General features: G+C 41.4%; 1 protein-coding gene across 1 annotated transcript; it reads right to left on the bottom strand.

Annotated features, from left to right (window-relative positions):
• Nucleotides 1–785: 785 nt before the first annotated feature.
• On the bottom strand, nt 786–13,470 carry gucy2cb (guanylate cyclase 2Cb). The gene is made up of 27 exons (XM_085760806.1): nt 12,971–13,470; nt 11,790–11,902; nt 11,437–11,504; nt 11,069–11,284; nt 10,732–10,847; nt 10,111–10,213; nt 9,242–9,353; nt 8,715–8,856; nt 8,016–8,098; nt 7,771–7,879; nt 7,087–7,168; nt 6,807–6,909; nt 6,631–6,690; nt 6,463–6,534; nt 6,220–6,324; nt 6,039–6,125; nt 5,075–5,207; nt 4,837–4,974; nt 4,060–4,136; nt 3,868–3,959; nt 3,579–3,737; nt 3,237–3,429; nt 2,990–3,164; nt 2,083–2,181; nt 1,745–1,839; nt 1,571–1,647; nt 786–1,086 (listed from the first exon to the last, which is right to left on the bottom strand). Exons 1-27 carry the CDS (start codon nt 13,170–13,172, stop codon nt 894–896), a joined length of 3,204 nt encoding a protein of 1,067 aa, XP_085616932.1. The 5' UTR covers nt 13,173–13,470; the 3' UTR covers nt 786–893.
• Nucleotides 13,471–13,837: the final 367 nt, after the last annotated feature.

Here is a 13,837-nt window from a genome sequence, read left to right as displayed (position 1 = left end):
TCAGAAACTGATCCTTAAAAACTTGCTGCAAGGTCTTCTGTAACGTTTGTGATGCCACAACAAAGCCCCAATCATCGCCCACCTAGTCCCTCTATCCAATCTGCCATAGATTAAACAGAAACCAGAGAGTTATGTAACTCCACAGTGAGGTCCTGTTGGTTCTTATAAATACATAATGTATCTTCTTATGATTTCAAATTGGAAATGAACCACAGGAAAAGTGTAAATTACTGTAGATCTGCACAATGGAACCAAAGATCATAATTGTTGCTTGGGTAAATTGTGTAACTTTCGCTACAGTTTGGCTACAAACAAGGTTTTGTGTTCCGGGTAATTTATGTAACTAATTTGTGCACTCATTGTGTTTTCAACATATCAAAGTCATACCGATCTTTGGTTCACTGTTACATAGTTTTAGACTAAGCAGTTAATAAATGACTCATTAAACATTGATCAACAACTGTGAAGGTCAAGAAAGGTCGGTCCAGTACAAGAACAGGACCTGAGGCTACAGAATGAGTCCTAATGTATGACAAACAGATTGTATCTCTGCTTGACTCCCTGTTACCTTCACATCTCTGCAGGTTTAGTTAATGTTTCATCTAGAGAAGAAATCCTTATTCCTAATTGGAAATGATGGCTGCTGCATATTAACAAGCACGTTTCAAATCTTTGTCCATATTATGAATACAAACCAACAATGGAAGGACCTAATTCTAAAAACAGCAAGACTTTCTGGTCTTACACAAGGTACCTGCTCTGTACATTATTTTACACACACACACACATATATGTGTTTTAGATCTTCAACGCCCGGGAAGAATGACTTGTGTATGGTGCTCCAGTCTCTCACTCTTCCTCAGTGGTGTAGTAACACCTGGCCCAGGTTTGTCCTACAGGAAGGTGCTGAGGGTGTTATCCACACTGGCCAGGTGCAGGTACTCTGGAGGTTCACTCTCACACTCTGACTCTTGATCCTTGTTGTCCTCCTTCCTCTCCTTCCTCCGGAAAGACCCACGAGAGCGACGCTCCAGACACATGAGGATCATGTGGGCGAGGTCCTGCTGCAGCCGCTGGAAGTTCTCTCTGGACAATCAGGAAGCAGCACATCAGCAGATGAGCAGGTTTAAATAAGTTGGTCTTATCTGATCAAGCTTGACTCTACAGTACAGTAGCAAATATACAATATAACACACAGCTCTGAGTCTGCACACGTGAATTCAGGTCAAATCTGAAGAGATAAGGCAGCAGCCTAAATTTAAACATAAACTTTTGTGTCATCTACATAGAATATTTCTTTTGTAAAATGTAAACTTAAGTTTATTTAATACAAACCTAGGTAAAACTTTGTGTGAGCACAATCCTGTATAAGGAATTGTAGTAAGGAATGTTTTCAAAAAGAGTTAAATGACAATATCACTTGAATATATTTAATATAATGGTACCATCAGCTACTGGTTAGCTTAGCTTTGCACAAAGACGGGATTTAACCTGAATCCACTAATCAACACATGTTTTATCTATTCATCATTTTCACTTCATTGTCTATTCACACTCTGATTGTTCTTACGTTGTGGGTGGAGTTGGGAGGTCGTAGTTTTCTCCAGTTTCACCTGTTAACCAGTATGTCGTTTCTGTGCCTTTACCCTTAGAAAATACAACACATTCACTGGCATTAGTGTGTGGCTGTGCAGTCAGCAGACACACACACTCTTTCTTCATTTGTTTGACAGTGATTCTTTACCTTCAGATATGTTTCCCCTCTGACCTCATACTCAAACCTGCAGTTCGTCCTCTGCAGGATATTTATAGTGGGCTGACTGACGTGGATCCGCAGCGCTGGAGGAAATTACAAGATAAAACAACAAGCTTTTTTTCTTTCTTTCTTTTTTTAGCCTGGCTTAACCGTGGTAAACGTATTTGATTAAGTTGATTGATTGGTTGTTTAATTGCATCAGGGCAGTGTGCATGCGGCGCAGTGCGAATGTCACGCAGCTAGATCACAGCAGTTGGCTGCATGAATATCAGTGGCAGTCGGTTTGCTCATTAAATTTCTCTGCATGTATTTATCTGTCCACTCACGGTGTCCTGTCGACTCCATACGAGACGCTGTGTTGACTGTGTCTCCAAATAAACAATATCTGGGCATCTTTATACCCACAACACCTGCTGCACACGGACCTGGACACACACACACACACACAGTGTCAAGTCAGTTTTCAGGCTGTTTACATTAAAAAAAAAGAGTGTTACTGTAATATCAAATGGAGGTGAATAAAGCGGGCATGACAAATGACCTTTTAATGACCTTGCAATCCATTAAAGGGATAGTTCAACATTCTGGCAAATTAGCCCATTGCCACAATCCCTATAGTTTTAGCAGTAGGTTCGTTACCTTTAATTGTCGGTGCAAGATATTTTTAGAACGGCGGAGCAGAGCCGCGAGCTGCTCAGAGCTACGCTACGGAGGCTAATGGGATTTCTTGGTTTCCCTCATCAAACTCATCAAATACACAATCCAACAACTCCAAAACGCTCTGGTGGACAAGTTGTGACCTGCATATTTAACCATGCTATGAGATAATAACAGAACGTTACCAGACAGAGTTGTTTTCGAGGTCAACGCATCAGCGGTTTTGCATGAATTTACCTCTAAAACAACTCTGTTTCGCAATGTTCCGTTATTACTGTATCTCATAGCGGTGAATGTGCAGGTCACAACTTGTCCACCAGAGCGTTTTGGAGTTGTTGGATTGTGCATTTGATGAGTTTGATGAGGGAAACCACAAAATCCCATTAGCCTCCGTACAGCGTAGCTCTGAGCAGCTCGCGGCTCTGCTCCGCCGTTCTAAAAATAGCTTGCACCGACAAATAAAGGTAACAAACCTACTCCTATGACTATAGAGATTATGGCAATGGGCCAATTTGCCAAAATGTTGAACTATCCCTTTAAGCACAGTTTTAGATTTCTGGATGTTGTGTTGTCTACCTGAGTGTATGCCGATGCGTATCCACACCGGGATGCCGGGCAGGTGTCTGAGCTGGAAGTTACCCATGAACGCCAAGATGTGCAGCGCCATGCAGCAGATATCCACCGCGTGCCTGTTTCCATTTCTCCTGGGCAGCCCGGAGGCCACCATGTAGGCGTCGCCTATCGTCTCCACCTGAGGACACACAGGCAGAATGCTGACGTCTGTCTATTTTTATTATCTACTGGATTTCCTCCTGGGTAATACCTTGTACACGTCATGGTGGTCGACGATGCTGTCGAAGCCCTTGTAGATGTCGTTGAGCATGTCCACCACTTCCATCGGTGTGCTGTACTGGCACAGAGTGGTGAAACCCACTATGTCGCTGAAATAAATGGTCACCTCATCGTACAGCTCTGGCTCCACCACACCGGTCTCCTTCAGGCTTTTCACCACAGGGCTGCACACAGACAAACATGCACAAGAAAAAATCCATCAGGTTTTACAAATAGGATAGATAACCGTGTTTATTTGTACTTGGAACTACTTTTAGCTGTAGTGGTGCATGTCTAATTTTGGTCTCTGTGTCCTCAGGTCATGTAAACTGACCCGGGGAGCAGCATGAAGTTGAGGCAGTCGGCTCGGTCCCGTTCAGCTTTGTAGAGCGCCGTTCTCTCCTCCACCAGGTGCTCCAGGTTTCTGGAGTACATCTGCAGCCGTCGGATCATGTTGTCCATGTAGCTCTCGTTGTCCTGGTTATGGATTTTACTGGAGGAGTGGGAAAATGAGGGAAGAAAAAAGATTGGAAAGATATCAGAGTTTACTAAAAGTAACTATAAATATGTCATCAGTTCCTCTGAGCGTCCACATGAGGCTACACTGAGGAGAGAGGAGCCACCTGATGATTTTCCCCAGACAGTTCTCCACCCGCTTGAAGTCAGGTCTTTTTTCTGGATCCTCATCCCAACAGCTTTTTATCAGCATGTAAACCTACAGGAGACACAAGGCTGTATTACTAAAAACACACATCAGACAATACACAAGCACAAAATATGTAGATCAGGTGGTCACACAAACAATAACAACTCACCTCTGCTTCTTTCTCTGAGGCCGTTTCAAAGTTGAGATCAGGTCTAAAGTAGGACATGATGACCTTGGACAGCTTTTCTGTTTGGAGAAAGACACACATGCATTCCCCATAAAATCACTGTCAATACTGTCTGCGTTTTAAAATATGTTTCTTTTATATTTACAAATCCTTCATACTTATAGTAAGGCCTTTTTTGGCCGTATTCATCTGGTCCTTAGACCCTCTATTTGCCTCAGTAGCTAATAACTGCAATAGAAACCCAACACGTTTCAATAACTTTATAAGAGGAACTGACTCTTTGCACCTCTCCAAACTGCATTTCATATCTGGAGAGGACAAAGCTTTAACTGTTACAGTAACATGACCTCGTTTATGTTTCCTTGTCTTTACATGCACGTTAGCATGCACACGGTTACTGTAATTGTACTGTAAAAGCAGCATTGAGAAATATACACACAACCCATCCCATCAGCAAAAAGAAAAGAATTACCCCTCCCTCTTATCTCAATCATCTAATTTGCATATACTCATTTAGGAATAATACAGTAATACATTTATTAGCTCAGTGTGTCTAGGCTCCACATTGGACAGTAGGTGCATCGTGTTGTGTTGTGTTGTGTTGTGTTGTGTTGTGTTGTGTTGTGTTGTGTTGTGTTGTGTTGTGTTGTGTTGTGTTGTGTTGTGTTGTGTTGTGTTGTGTTGTGTTGTGTTGTGTTGTGTTGTGTTGTGTTGTGTTGTGTTGTGTTGTGTTGTGTTGTGTCGTGTTGTGTTGTGCACCTGCTCGGTCGGAGCAGCTCTCTGTGTAGAAGGTGCACTTCCTCAGAACAATCTCCTGAGAGATAATGGCGAAGCTGTAGACGTCTCCTTTCTGAGAAGTGCCGTGTTTCCTCAGATGCTCCGGAGCCGTCCACAGGTCTGGGAGGAGGGAGAGAGAGAGAGAGAGAGAAGTGTGGTGGAACAAAACACAGTGAGGATGATGTGCTACAGACAGGTTTTTTTTTTTGGTTTTTTTTACCTGTGCCCGGGCTGAGAAAGCTGTTGCAGCCAAAGTCCGTTATCTTTACCACCATGCGATTATCCACCACACAGTTGGTGGACTTGAGGCGACCGTGGACCTGGATGTCACTGGTGTGGAGGTAGGACATGCCCTGCACACAGGATTCACACACACACACACACACACACACACACACACACACTCACTTGTTTAACAGGTGAGGTGCAGTAAACCAAGGAGTCAAAAGGTTGCCTGTGATGTTTAGCAGCCTCTAGTGGCAGCCAGTAGACACTGCAACAGCAGTAATTATTAATGGTGAACGTGCAAATCATGCAGTTGAGTTTTATCTGACATAAATAGATTAACAGAGGGTTGATGGTGCATTGACAGAAAACAGGTCATGTCAGCATCATAATATAATAGATTATAGCTGCATAGGGTGTTTTTTAATCTAACTCTAACACATGTTTAAATTTCATTATAAATTACAGAAGCCTGAGTTGTTTTGGTCTGATGATGATGAGGTGAAGTTGGAATGGTTTTTCAGAAAAGAAGTCTTTACTATAGCTACTTTCATAAAAAAGAAAAGTGCCTGGACACTAAGAAACAGTTAATTATTTATGTGAATGTAGTTTTTGTTTTGTTTGTACCGCTGCTTTGACTTACAGGTGGGTCCCATCATGATCACAGCTAATCTGACCTTGTCTGTGTCTGTGGTGTTGTAAGTAACTGGTTATAGACATTCGCAAACGAAAGCAATGTGATATTACAGTTTTTACTAAATTGAAAGTCATCCCCGTGCTGTGATTTATCGCAGTTTATCTCGTCCTGCGATCTGTCTGATCCGTGTGACTGTGCGTCATTTCTAGGGCAAACTGTTCTTCAGTCCCTCGTAAAGCTCCACATAATAAGTGTGTGCCACATCATGGCACCTCTGAGTTGCATAACCTGTCGATCATCAGCAGGCGAGCCGCTGTCTCACCTTGGCAATATCGTACATGACAGAGATCTTGAACTCCCAGTCCATGAAGGTCTCCTCTGGGTATGAGATCTTGTCATTCAGCACGTACTGGAAAAGGACAGAGGGCATTTGAGTGTGCTTCTTGATCAATCAAAATAGTGATTTGACATGGGCAAACGGAGTGTGTGCATGCCATGCGTACCCTGAGCGACCCCCTCTCTCCGTACTCAAACACTCCGAACACGCCCTGATCAAACTTCACTGTGCCATAAAACTTTGTGAGGTTGTAATAGTCGATTTGGAGGAGCTGCAGGGAAAAGGCAAAACCAGAGATGGCACATTGGTTAAGTAAGGACAGACACTAAAAACCTGAAGACATCAAATCGATGTGTGTGTGTGTGTGTGTGTGTGTGTGTGTGTGTGTGTGTGTGTGTGTCTGTCTTACTGCATTAAGCTCTATCTTCTGTGTTTCTTTGAAGTTTCCATCTGAGTGCTCCAGCTCCTTCAAAATTACAATCTGAAAAATACAGCAGCAGCACCAACCACATTACATCTACATGTGTGTTCAGCACAGTCAAGGTTTGTTTTTGAATCTGAAAACCACAGCAGCTACCTTCTTATCGTAGAGCGCACGGCGGATCGTGAATTTCTTTTTTACCCTCACTTCTTCAATCTGATAGAAGCAGATAAAGGACAATTTTAATCAGAGCCCAAACAAGCTCAAACTCAATTGCTGTTAATGTGAGCCCCATACTCTGCAGTACTACACAGGCTTACACCTCAGCTCACCTTCAGACAGACGATGTTATGTTCATCATTCTCCAGCAGTGTGATGAGAGCGGAGCTGATGTGTGACCAGCCCTTCCTGTGTTTACGTTCTCTCCTGTTCTGTCTAGAAAAATACCAACACAATTAGAAATTCTGCTGGTATTCATACCTCAAATAAATCGACTAATTGAGGACGAGCCTGTACAATGTTAAATTTAGATGTAGATGAACTACAGTTGACTGTGTGTCTTCCTGTGGGTGAGAAAACTCAGATCATCTCAGAAACAGCATCTTCACTCACCTGTAGAAAATGAAGGCGATGGTTGCCACAACAACCACTGTGACAGACAACACAATGACAACGATGGTGTGAGGAGGCATACCTTGAGGTGTGAGGATTAAAAAAAAGAAAGAAAAGGGTTAGGGTTAGGGTTAGGGTTGTACACTTATGTGTTTGGCAAAGAACTAGGGATGCACGTTATCGGTACAGATAATTATCAGCCCAATCCTTCCTGATAACTAGTAGTTAACTAGTAGTTATCAGCCAAAATACATAAATAAGTCCGATAATGACATTTTTTGCTGGTTACATTTATTCTACATTGCCTTGATTTTGTTTGTTTTCGTTCCGTTTTCCCCCTAAATTGATTTGAAACAATAACAATGTTGATTTTTGAAGAGTCATAACTGTTCTTGTTTTTGTTGCAATTACAACAGTCATGAGTGATGCCAGTTATATTATTTGGTTAAGTCAGAGGCAGAGCTATACTGTTATATTCATCTTTACTCACTACATCATAGTCTTTCTTAACCTCAGATGTGTAGCTATATAAACTATTAAAAAAAACGATTAAAATGTTATCGGTATCAGCATTGGTTATGAGAAGCAAGAAGTTATCAGTTATTAGTATCGGTGGAAAAAAAGAGTTATCGTGCATTTCTGCAAAGAAGTTAATCATTGTGTGTGTTTCAGCTATACCTGTACCTGTATCCGGTTTGTAGTTAGGAAGTCTTTTTCCCCAGACGAAGTTGGGATCTGTCTGAACCACTGTGGTTGTGTTTCTCTCAGTGTCGAATTTGAACAAAATGTCATACTGAGAATCACACAACAAAAGGAAATTACTAGACCTTTCAGTATAAAAGACTGTCAAACACTAGAAGAGATTCAGCGCAGATAACGGGTTGGCAAAAAAAAAGAAGGCATAAATAATGAACACGGGGACGGAGCACCTTGTTTTCCTTGGTGGTGTAAATGATTGAGAGATTCACATCTCTGTCTCCAAACTGGTCCAGCTTGTAGTTTCCAGCAGACCCTGGGTAGAGTCAAAGAAAAGTCATCAGCACATAAAAGTCAAGCACAGACATATTACAGCAAAAATCATCATATGATAATAGTAAAATTATTTATAGAGGCCCTGGAAAAACACAGAGGCAAAGTGCTTTCCAATAAAAACAAGGAATACAACAAGTAATCCATTAAAATAAGATAAATAAAACTTGTATTTCTTAAATAATAATCACAACAACAGCTTCTCTTTGTGCGTCTCACTCAGTTACATGCTGGCTACTTCCAGCTGAGGCTTTAACACCTTGTCTCCTCATCATGTCAGTGAGAGACACAAACAGTGACACCAGTCGACAGCCTCCATCTGCAAGAGCTCACAGTGATCAGTGTCAGCCCGCTGAGCTCATGTCGCCAGGGTTTTTCTAGGATAACTGGGAGTTCAAGCAAACTGTGGCTTTAATTCAACAATCACAACTTTGCTATTTTCTTTTTACACTTCATGTGTTTATATTGATACATTTTAGCCCCCAAAATGACAATACTAGACTAGGAGACTCCAGCTGTGCTTGCTTCCCTGTAAAACTGAGGAGTTGAAGGCCTGAAGTTTCATGTTAGAGTCACGGTGCTTTTCTTTCCTCCCCTACCATTAAAGGAGATGTTCCTGAAGTAATTCGCATTGACGTACTCCATCTGCTCAATCCCGGGCGGAGGTTTCCGAGTTAGTTCCCTCATCACCCGGCCTGTCAGCAGCACCGCGTCATGATACGCAGCCATGTAGTCGTTCATCTGCAGAAAAGGACACAAACAGGTTTGTGGCTGAAACTACATCTTTTTTTAAAAATATTTTTTGGGGGCTTTTTGGCTTTTTCACCTTTAATGGACAGGAGAGTTGAGAGAGACAGGAAATGGGAAGCAGAGAGGGAGGGAATGACACGCAGGATAGGGCCGCTAGACGCAGGATTCGAAACGGGGCCGTCTGCAGTGAGGACTATAGCCTCAATACATGGGACAGGTGCTCTATCAACTGAGCTAAACACTGCCCCACTGAAACTACATCTTGGATCAGTTATAGATTATCCTAAGTGAGAGAACGACTGATTCTTGCTGGCCAAGAAATAGTCTGGCACATATTTACATGCACAGTCACAACGTGTCCACAACGTGTCCTCACCATGTCTTTGCCTTTGTTTGTGTTGACTTTGTAGTTTCTCTCGTCGGGCATCGTCACCACCAGCACGTTCTTCATGAACGGCATTGATGTTGTGTTGGTGTAGTATTTATCACTGTGTAGAGAGGTCAGGGCAGAATCAAATATTAAAACAGATTTCCATTTTGCATTATAGCAACTGTGTGGAGAAATTCAATATAAACTGAACCATCACCGAAACCAAAGTCAGACTTAAGCATAATAATGAAGTCAGACTTAAAGGGATAGTTCAACATTTTGCAGTAGGTTCGTTACCTTTTTTTGTCGGTGCAAGCTGTTTTTAGAACGGCGGAGCAGAGCCGCAAGCTGCTCATACGCTATGGAGGCTAATGGGATTTCGTGGTTTCTGGAAACCAAGAAATCTCATTAGCCTCCGTAGCATAGCTCTGAGCAGCTCATGGCTCTGCTCCGCTGTTCTAAAAATAGCTCGCACCGACAATTAAAGAGAAAGAAGGGATTATGGCAATGGACCAATTTGCCAAAATGTTGAACTATCCCTTTAAGCATAATAATGTATCATAGTGTTTATAGAAGCGATTCCCAATTCGTTTGATGTTATATGAATTAATTTCACTGGCTAGTAACCAAACTTCTCATGATGTATGAGATGTTACTGTACAATATTACAGCCTGTAACTTTGTATTTAAAGTACTATCACCACATTACTAGGCTACTCATTATACTACTACTAAAACTTTTCATACTAGTATAATAAATACAAACATGTACAGATAGTACCAGAAAAAAGGACAATAAGACAAGTATATTCCAGCATATGTTGGACAGGTGTAAGTTACAGATGGGAAAGAAGTCCAATGGATAGAGTACTGACTTGTAAAGGTCAATAAGGATGAAGAGGATGTCAGTGCTGTCGGCCCCTGTGGAGCCGTTCTTCGCCTCCGATATGTCCATTGGTGATCCACACATGATGAACACTGCCAACATCAAAATGTCAAACCAGAGACCAGCTGCATTAATAACAGAGGTGGCCTTGGTTGTAGGCAAAAATGGTTTTAATCTCTTGCTCCTATTTATATCTAAAGTTCCACTTCAACCTTGAAACCAGTTAATACCAAAACCAAAGTGGTCTTTTTATGGCTGCATCAACATGAAACAAGACCGATGGCTTTTTCCAGTGGTTGTTGAGATATAAATTCTTATTCGTCATTCATCAACCCCTGGAAGTAAAACTTAGAAAAGGTTCTGCTTTCATTGGGTGGTGAATCAGGGATAAATATTTGACCTTTAACCTTAAGTTGCCGCCTTGTGCTACTATGTGTCATTCACCTTGCCTGTCACCAATCACCAAAGCAAATTCCTCGTAGCTATGTAAATAAATTGTATAAATACCTGGAAATAAATCTGTTTCTGATTCTGACTCTGAATCTTTGAGAGTTTGTCAAGAACAGTAAGATTTCAAGTCATATCAGACAAGTAGAAAGAAACTACTCACCGTTGCTTTTCCTGTCTCGTGATGTAAATTTTTTAGCCAGGTCTTTGGCATTAAACAGCACTGTTCTTTCGACGTTTTGGGCAAAGTTGCTGGCTGCCTCCAGCGCATTTATATACCTGTAGATGAAGATCACTTAGAATTCCTAATATTGATGTTTTGTTTTACTTTTACACACAAGCCATAACCCGTCTATACTTTCCTCCTGGACACACTTTCCCCAAGGTCACACAATTGTCTCTGGCTGCTCAAGCTTGACGTTGGCCCCATATTGTTTCACTCTCAATCAACTCAATCAATTTTCAATGTGCATTTGAATATTAAGTATTGCTACACCCACCAGAAGCAATCCTCAGAGCTGCTCTTTTTCTTGTAAACATAGGCCGACTCCCAATTTGGTTTGATCCTGTTGTTTTCTTCCCAGAATTTAATAAAGAAGTCAGAGAGCTTGCGCGCTGGTGGCAGGAGGCGCTGTAGGTTGAGTGTGTAGTCGCAGGATGGACCGAAACTTCCTGCAGAGATTATGGGTGTGCCGAGCTTCAGACCCTTTTCCGCACTGACAGAGAGATAAATGGAGGAGACAAGAGTCAAAAACTGATGGTTTTATGTAGGGGGAGAAAAGGGTAGGAGGTTCATTTATGTGTGAATCTCTTTTTGGAAATTTATCTTGACCAGCGTGGATATAACCTTGGAAAAACCAGCACTTACTCAACTATATTAAAGGTGGCATAGGTGCAGGTAGGCCCGAGCACAGCACATCCCAGGTTTTGTGTGTCCTGTGAGAGAAAACAACTCTTAAGTTTTGTCAGTGGGGCTTTTTGATTGACATTTGCATGAGTAGAGTTGGCTTAGCTATAAGATTAGCAGAGCTGATTCACTTGTTTGTAACTGTTAGTTGCCCAAAGGTGTCCGATTTAGCTCTTAAGGCTGTGCAGCCCTGATCTGCCCCATGTGGGAATAGGGCCAGTGTGTGAAGACACAAACTTGACATATGGTATTGTTTATCATGTGAAAAGAACGTAAAATAAGCCTACAGTGAATGTGACAGTGGACCTACTCACCATTAGGTCTTTTAGCTCACCCACTCCCTCACATGAGCTAGTCTGGCAGCCACTGTGTCGATACAAGGAGGTGTTTAACCCACCAAACATGGGCGTCACATTAAACTTCATACCTTTAATGTGATTTGAGGAAACAAAAACAAAGAAATACAGTAAAACATTTATTTCTTTTGTTTTTGGCCTGCGGCTCTCAGAGTAGCAATTAAAAGACACAGCAAGTTCGTCAAACTTGTTGAATCCAATTTTGATATTAATTACTTTCTCTGTCCATTTCAAAGTAAAAAAAATAAGGGAATAAAGGAGCCCATGCAACGGAGACCAATCTCAATGCTTCGATTTGCACGCTAACTAGCTTACAGGCTATTGAAGTCTCTGAATTACTGACTGGTCGTCTATGGGGCCAAAATGTATATGCTCCAAATTGCTAAATATGACTAAACAAATGCAATCACACACACGTCTGGATCATCAAGACTTTTTTGTTTGTTTATCTCAGGCAATTTGAGGTTTCTTTACCTGAACATGTGAACAAAAAACTCACACACAATGTAGGCCCATGTTTAATGTAACCCTGGTCTCATGTCTAACAGGGTTAAAGCTTGATTAGTAGCCTATGTATCTAATCTTGGCAGCCAAACATCAAGCTAGCGCTATCAGTTAGCATGTCAGGTGATTGTTTCCAATTGGCTGACAGTATAATGACATATTATTACACTTGCTAATAATATCTAATCAGTTATCAGTCTGTGTTTCACTTCCCTGAAATCTGAGCGATGTCTCAATATGTCCACTACATTTAGTGGGGTTAGCAGTAGAAACAGTAGACCAGCTGGAATTCAAATTGTATGAAAAATCATCTTTAAAACCCTGGAAATTACTTTTATGACAAGCCTACTATCTTGAGAACAAGTGGTGCCAATAGTTAAGAAAAAAATCACAGAATAATATAAATCATGTGCCTTGTGTGTGTCTTTGAATCCAACAGGTGACGCACATTAAAGTAGTAGATTTTTATAACACCGGGATATATAATTTACTGAAATTGGTGTGTATTTTTGTTTCTCAAATATTAACAGTAGAATCTGTGGTAGGCTATTATAGCATGTTGTAATACAATTTTGAGCCCAAAATGCACCACAATTCTTTGTCTTATGTTGTATTATTTTATATCATTTTCTTACCTTCTGCAGCGTTGATGGCTGAATCTATCTCTATGGCCTTCATTATTTCTCCTCTTACATACGTCAGGCTCCAGGGAAACTCCTCATCATCCAGCAGGATCACGTTGATTGTAACCTTCTTCAAGCACTGACAGACGCCTTGACACAGAGCAGCAAGAATCCCCACGGCGCACAAACACAACCACCAACCACCTGGACCCATTTTCACCTCCTTGTGTACCTAGATTGGAGCTGTTAAATACCGTCCATGGTCAGGTAGAGATTTCAGTTGTTTTTGTCACGTTTCCTGTTGGTCTGTAGTCCAGTAAAGTCACCATACACTTCTTCTAAGATTTTGTAGCAAACTGTCAAAAAATGAAATTTTGTCTCTTCTTCCAAGACTGAAAGGCGTACGCCAGACAAAAAAACATCCAGCTCCCAAATCCTTGTCTGTTTTCTCCTCTGGCTCGTTCGCTTCACACATTCACACAACCTCAGTTCCTTTATGTGGCCGCTCACCTGCCACATCAAGTTGTTAATATACAACCTTTAAAGACACAGAGGCAGGCCATATAACCTTCTCACTGTCGTCGCCCTGAGGTCTGCATGAATTATAGCATTGCAACACAGGCAAACACACAGAGGAGAGATTATAGCCGGTTGGTAAAATACACAGATGTTAAAAAATAATAGGAAAATCCCCCTAATGAAAATGCTGTGCTTCAGGATAAGTTATAATTACTGCACATAATATAACCCACACCGAGAAACTCATTAGAAGATATGAAGTTTACTTTATATTTTAAGAGATATTCAAAGGAAACAGTTCAATATTTAGTTTGCTTGCTCACTGAAAAAACGTTGTCCAGACCCAGGGCTGGAGACACA

This window comes from Trachurus japonicus, chromosome 19 (assembly GCF_045865225.1).
Source record: "Trachurus japonicus isolate A0001 chromosome 19, Traja_1.0".
Taxonomy (NCBI): Eukaryota; Metazoa; Chordata; class Actinopteri; order Carangiformes; family Carangidae; genus Trachurus; species Trachurus japonicus.
The sequence above is the reverse complement of the archived record's forward strand: the minus strand, read 5'-3'. Positions and strand labels throughout refer to the sequence as shown.

Bases quoted from the DNA above. Each gene is read 5' to 3' on its own strand.
- gucy2cb (XM_085760806.1), bottom strand. From the start codon at position 13,172: ATGGGTCCAGGTGGTTGGTGGTTGTGTTTGTGCGCCGTGGGGATTCTT. The intron at 10,848-11,068 runs GTGGGTGTAGCA...CTTCATCTACAG, and splicing joins AGCTCTGAGGATTGCTTCTG to GTATATAAATGCGCTGGAGG. The intron at 6,325-6,462 runs GTAAGACAGACA...TTTTCCCTGCAG, and splicing joins AGAAGATAGAGCTTAATGCA to CTCCTCCAAATCGACTATTA.